General features: G+C 64.2%; 1 protein-coding gene across 1 annotated transcript in view; it reads right to left on the reverse strand.

Annotated features, from left to right (window-relative positions):
* Ubtf (upstream binding transcription factor, RNA polymerase I) overlaps window positions 1-5,723 on the reverse strand; it is a gene marked incomplete at its 5' end in the record, with an annotated part of 8,645 nt that extends 2,922 nt beyond the window's left edge. Inside the window, 11 exon segments of the mRNA XM_013519369.1 lie at window positions 1-90; window positions 182-223; window positions 308-449; window positions 524-657; window positions 951-1,061; window positions 1,394-1,514; window positions 1,755-1,819; window positions 3,440-3,595; window positions 3,684-3,767; window positions 4,196-4,371; window positions 5,605-5,723. Coding sequence (XP_013374823.1) covers window positions 1-90; window positions 182-223; window positions 308-449; window positions 524-657; window positions 951-1,061; window positions 1,394-1,514; window positions 1,755-1,819; window positions 3,440-3,595; window positions 3,684-3,767; window positions 4,196-4,371; window positions 5,605-5,662 — 1,179 coding nt within the window.
* Between the last annotated feature and the right edge of the window lie 189 nt (window positions 5,724-5,912).

Consider the following 5,912-nt stretch of genomic DNA (forward strand, 5'->3'; position numbering starts at 1 on the left):
CTTGGCGGCCGGGCTGCCCGCCTGCTTCTTGCTGATGTTCAGCATCTTCTCCTCGCCCAGCACCCGCTGCTGCTCCTCCTCGGGCAGGCTCTGCGGGACAGGACGGGCACGGGGCGGACGCGGGTGGGTGGGCAGGGGGCCGCCCGGCCTCTCCCACTTCTCCCAGCCGGCACCCCCTCACCTCCAGGAAGCGCAGCAGCTCCACCTCGTAGTCTTTCTTTTTCTGGAAAGCCAGGGGCAGGGTCAGCGGGGCCGCGCGGGCGGGCGGGCACAGCGCCCCTGCCCCCGCCCCGGGCGTGCCCCGCACCTGGTCGCACTTCTTGTGGTAGGCGTCCTTCTCCTTCTGGGACAGCAGCTTCCACTGCTGGCTGCACAGCACCATGCGCTCCGTGCTCGGCACGTCCTTCATGTTGGCCATCAGCTCCGCGCAGTACAGCGAGTAGCTGTTCCTGTGGGGCCGGAGGGCGCCGTGAGGCTGGGCAGGCCTCCCGCCGCCCACCCGCCTGCCCAGGGCGGCGCTCACGGAGGCGGCTTGGTGGGTCGCCCGTCGAACTTGTCCTTGAGCTGGCGCTCGGCCTTGGTGAGGGTGGACTTGGTGATGCCCTCCTCGCTGATGTTCAGCTCGGGGTGCTTCTGGATGTAGTCGCGCATGATCTCCTGCAGAGCGGGTGGGCGCGGAGCGCAACGGGGTGGGGTTAGCTGGGCCAGGGGGCGCGGGGGAGCCGCTGGGGAGGGGGGCCGGAGCAAAGCCGGGGGTGGCCGTGTGTCTGCCGCGCCGTGCCACACGGTGCCCTGCCCTGCCCTAGCCTGAGATCTCCTGGGGATGTCGGGGACCGTAGGGGCAGAGGCGAGGGGCCACCAGGCCCCTCCCTCGACAGGGTCTGGGAGCGATGAGTCCGGGCAGAGGCTCGTGAAGAGCCGGGCGGGGCGGAGCGCAGCGGAAGCCTAACCTCGTACTCCTTCCGCTGCTCCAGGGCCTTATGAATCCATTTCAGCCTCTTTTTGTCCGAGAGCTGAGACCACTGCTTCCCCAGGGAGTCCTTCACCTCCTTCGTAGTGGCCTGCAAACCAAAAGCCGTCAGACACACGCAAGCAGCCAGGGCAGGGGGAGGGGGGTGGGGGCGCGAGGCCCCGCCCCCTCGGGCCACGGGAGGTCACGTCGGTGTCCCCCACAGGCCAGGAGGGCAAGGCGGAGAGGCGGGTGTCCGCCTGGTGCAGGGAGGCTCACACACGCACGCACACACACTCGCACGCGCTGGCCCGGGCCCTGTCCATGCAGCCCACCCCTGGGGAGGGGCCTCCTCTCCTGCTCCCCTGACCCAGCCCGGCGACCCGGCGCGGCTCCCCCCGGTCCCGCCTTGCGCCTCCACCCACCCACCAGCCAGACACTCACATCTGGCCGCACTTTCAGGTACACCTTCTTCTCATGCGTGTACCACAGCTGCTGGGGGGTTTTGGGCTTCTCAGGGATGTCCGACTTCTTTGCATTCTGGATAAGGTCGGGGTGGTCTTCCCTGGCCAGTGCACGGAGCGAGGGTCACTGGGGACACTGTCAGGCAAGCCCTAGTGTCCACACCCCCCACCAAGCCTCCTAGGCCACGGGCTTAATGGGACAGTGGCCACCTGCCTGAGCACGAGGGAGCCTTCGCGGGACCCTCCCACGTCTCCCAGAGGGCCAGCTCCCAGCTCTGGCCAGTGCCTGCCTGTTCTGCCACACCCCAGGCCCCGTGGCTGCTGGTTGTCTCCAACCTTACCTGAACCGGGCCAGGTTTCGTTCGAACTCCTGCTTTTCCCTCTGGAAGTCCTGAATATACTTCATCTGGGGGAGGAGGGGACGGGGTCACCCAGGACCCAACTGGGCCTCACCCAGAACCCACGCCCTCCTGGCTAGCTCAGGCCCCCTTGGGTGGCCTGTGCCTCTGACAGGCCAGGCTCACCACACACCGGCCTGGCAGCGGGAGCCAGATGGCAGAGCTTGGCCATCTGCAGACACCACTGCTAGGGCCTGGCATCTGTTTAGGAGGGAGCTGACGGAGGAGTCCTGACAGTGTCACCCATCGCCACTTGTGGGGCAGGGGCCGGGCACCCAGGCCTCCCGTAAGTCCGGTGGAGCCTGTGCTCCTGTCAGGCCTGCTCCCCACATCCACCACAGCAGATGGATTGTCTACTCACGCTGCCCCAGGGCTCAGGTTAGCAGGTTCTGCTCCTGAGGGATCTTACGCCTGACCCACCCCAGCAGATCTGCTCCCTCCCTGCACTTGCGGTCATCCCTGTCCACTAGTTCTGGGTCTCTGGTGGCGCCCCACACCCCTCCCCCACGACCACCCCCGCTTCTCCCAGGGTCACCTGCATGGCCCTGGAGAGGCCAGGGGCTCATCGTGGAGACCAAGTCTGGCCTCTTCCACCCCAGTCAGCCTTCCTCAGACCCAAGAGTAGCTTTTAGAGCCAGCAGACACCCACAGCCCTGGCTCACGCTGCCCAGGCCGGGACCAGGCCGAGCGACTCACGGGTGGCAGGGTCAGGCAGCCCTCTGCCCACCTAAGCACGCACCTCTGTCCTGCCCCTTCTCAGACCCTCTGCCCCCGCTTGCCCTGCATCTGCGTGTGCCGTGCGGAGCACAGCTACCAGCCTCATGCACATGTGGCTCCAGCGATTCACCCCTGCTCGCCTGGGCGGTCTGTGGACGGCTGGTTTTACCCAACCGGGCAGGACTCACGTGGGACTCAGCACCAAGGGCCCTGGGATCTGCAGCCACCGTACGTGGCCGGGGAAAGGCGCTCAGGGAGGCGGCCGGTGCCGCTCTGAGTGCGGGCTGCGTGCCTCTGTGTCTTCTCCCCACCCGTGTGCCCGTCTCTCTGGTGGGAGTCACCAACTGCTCCTCCTGGCTCTGCTGTCCCCTCAGTGGAGCTCCCGGGGCTTTGCGGCCAGCCTCCGCAAGGGACCTCCTGACCTCTGCCCAAAGTCGCAGCCGCTGGTGGTCTGGGGCCAGGAGGCCCGTGGGGTGGGGGTGGGGAAGCCCCAGAGCACATGGACATGGCAGCAAGCAGAGCCCTGGGCAGTGTGTCTGGGCACCAGGTCCAAGTCCTCTAACACTGCTAGATGTGTGAGCTGAGCCCCAGCCTTCTCACACCCCAGGTCCTTGCCTTTTCCTGGGGTCACCTGTGAGGATCTTACATGTGTCCAAGCAGACCAGGAGGGCAGGTGCGGTGGAGGGAAGGAAGTGTGTCACAGGTGGACTGGGTGGAGTGGGGGCAGTGTGGGGTACAGGGCCAGTGTGAGCCCCCACCCGACCTGCACCTCCAGGGGCGGTGCCCGTGTGTGGCCGTGAGCGACCAGGCGTGCTGCCCGGGGCCCTGCCTGTGGTGCTGCTCCCCCCACCCACCCAGCATCGCGGTGCCACCTTGGCGCTCCTGCCTGCCCCTTCCCTGCCCTCCCCCACCTTCTTCTTCTCTGGAAGCTCCTTGTATTTCTTGGACAGGATCTTAGTGAGGTCCAGGTTGCTCATCTCGGGGTGGAGTTTTGCATACTTGGCCCGCTTCTCCATGAAGAAGCGGAAGTAGGGGGTGAGAGGCTTCTTTGGGAAGTCAGGGTGTTTCTGGAAGGGAGACAGGGTGGTCAGGTGCCTGCCACCCCTTCTGTGGCCCATGCCTGCCCGGCTGTGCCTTCCCACCCCCATAACCCACCTTGAGCTTTTTGCCTTTGTAAGGGTTTTTAACGTGTTCCTGAGCATCAAGGATCAATTCTGTCAATGTTCGGAACTTCCGCACCTGGAGGAGGAAGGGGACGCTGGGAATAGCACCCTATAGCAAGCCCCTTCCCACAGGTCTCCCCAACTCTCCACCCAGTGGGGTATGTTCCAGGGGAGCCAAGGCCAACGCCAACAGTCCCTAAAGCCGGCATAGGCCCTCGCCTGCTGCAGATGCCAAGGACAGCTGCATGGTTTTCACGTGACCCATGTGCCCTCCTCAACACTCCTCAGCTACCCCACCAAGCTCAGGTGACAAAAGTCCCAAGACTGAGCTTCCACGGCCACTGGACAGACTGGCAGGGCTCTGTGCCAGGCCACAGAGGGTGGCTAGGGTCAGGCAGGGGTGACAGGCAGCGGGCGAACAGCATCCCGGCCTCCTTCCTTCCTGTCCACAGCCAGCCCGGCCACCTGCAGCCCAGGACTCCCAGGTCAGAAGGGATCCCTCACCTCATTTGAAATCTCGACCCACTTGAGCTTGCACATGTCGCCAGAGAAGTCTTTAAATGCGACTTTCTCCCAGTCCATGTGTGACTCGGTGGTTTTGAACTTGGAGCTGTCGTTGGAGGGAAGGTTGTTCTTCATGCACTCCAGCAGGGTCAGCATGTCTTCCTGGGACCAGCGGTCTGGCAAGGCATCAAAGAAGATATCACGCACAGCTCACACCCTCCCTGAGCTTCTGCCCCTGGGTCCCTGAGTACTCGGCCCTCCTCTCCAGGGCTACTTCCCTTCTGAACCCTGGCATCCTCCTCGGCCTAGGCAGTCAGCCCTGAGAAAACCACAGCCACCTGGGGTCAGGGTAGCGACTCTAATCTATGTATCTATTTATTTATTGATTGGTACTGGGAATTGAACTCATGACCTCAGGATTGCCAGACAAGCGCTTATGCTGTTGAGCTATATCCCCAGCCAGGGACTCTAATCTAGAAAGCCGGGCTGGAACTCAGGCCTGGTTTACTTCAAGACTACGGCTGTTCCAGCAGGCCAAGCTGACCCAGAGAGATGGAGGCAGGGAAGCAGCTGGACGGGGAGAGAACCACAGGGACAACACAGCCAAACTTGGCCAAGTCCAAGTCCTAGGGAGATGACCTGGACCCCAGGGGCTGGGGCTGGGTGTGAGCAGCAAGGGCACCCCACACAGAAGTCTCCCTGGCACCGCTGGAAGGGTCACCCCACCCCGGGCAGACCAGAGAGAATTCCTGCCAGCCGGGAGAACCTCAAGGGGCAGCTCTTAGGTGGCCCATTCCAAGGAGAACGCCCAGAAGGCTCAAAAAGGGAACGTGGCCAGACCCTCAGACGCAGCCCAGAGCACTGAGGTCTCTTGAATGGTGACCAGAAGGGGGGGGCAAGGGACTGGCCACTAGTGGCCAGGAGTCAAAAAAGCTACAGCTTTCCTGGGCATCTGGTAACCTGGGCAGGGCTTCTGTGGGGTGGGTCACATGGGCTGGTAATCTCTCATCGCTGACCCCCACAGAGCCAGATGCTGGCTTCTTTCCGCCACCCCACATGCTAAGAGCACCCCGTGGGATGAGGGGATCTGGCCGTGCACACCACCCCAAAACTGAGGTCCATCGCCCCAGCTCTATCTCTGCCACCTCTGCACCTGCAAGGCCACATCCTTACCCTCCAACAACCACAAACACCCGGGACGTCTGCCCCGTCCCCGTCCTCCCAGCACATTTGGGGACCCACTTTGAGGATCTAGGGCCCCAGGTGGGAGGCTTGCTCCTCCTCGAACACGAGGAGGGGAGCAGGTGCACAGTGGACAGGCTCAGGCCGGTGTGGACTGGCCAAGCCCCAGTGTGTGGGATGCTCGAGGTTCACTGGCCCCCAGACACGGCACAGGCGGAGGGGCCTACCTTGGCCTTTGGGGGCGGCCATTTCCAGGTCTGTGGGGCAGTCGGCTTCTCCGTTCATCCTCCAGCTGTCCAGCCACCTCCTCGGTCGCGCTGGCCGGGCAACCCGGGGTCAAAGCCACCTTTAGAGAACACACGGGCCCCACTGAGGAGGGCGCAGAGACTGGGAACTTTCTACCCACCCCCTCCCATAGGGGAGGGGGCGCGGAGGGCGCTCCCGGCCAGATCCAAGCAGGACCTGCAGACTCCTCGGTTGGGGTGCGGGTGAGCGGCCCCCTCCCTGACTCCCCCCTCCCCCCGAGCCCTGCTCC

Source organism: Chinchilla lanigera, unplaced genomic scaffold (genome assembly GCF_000276665.1).
Source record: "Chinchilla lanigera isolate Chin_1 unplaced genomic scaffold, ChiLan1.0 scaffold00050, whole genome shotgun sequence".
Taxonomy (NCBI): domain Eukaryota; kingdom Metazoa; phylum Chordata; class Mammalia; order Rodentia; family Chinchillidae; genus Chinchilla; species Chinchilla lanigera.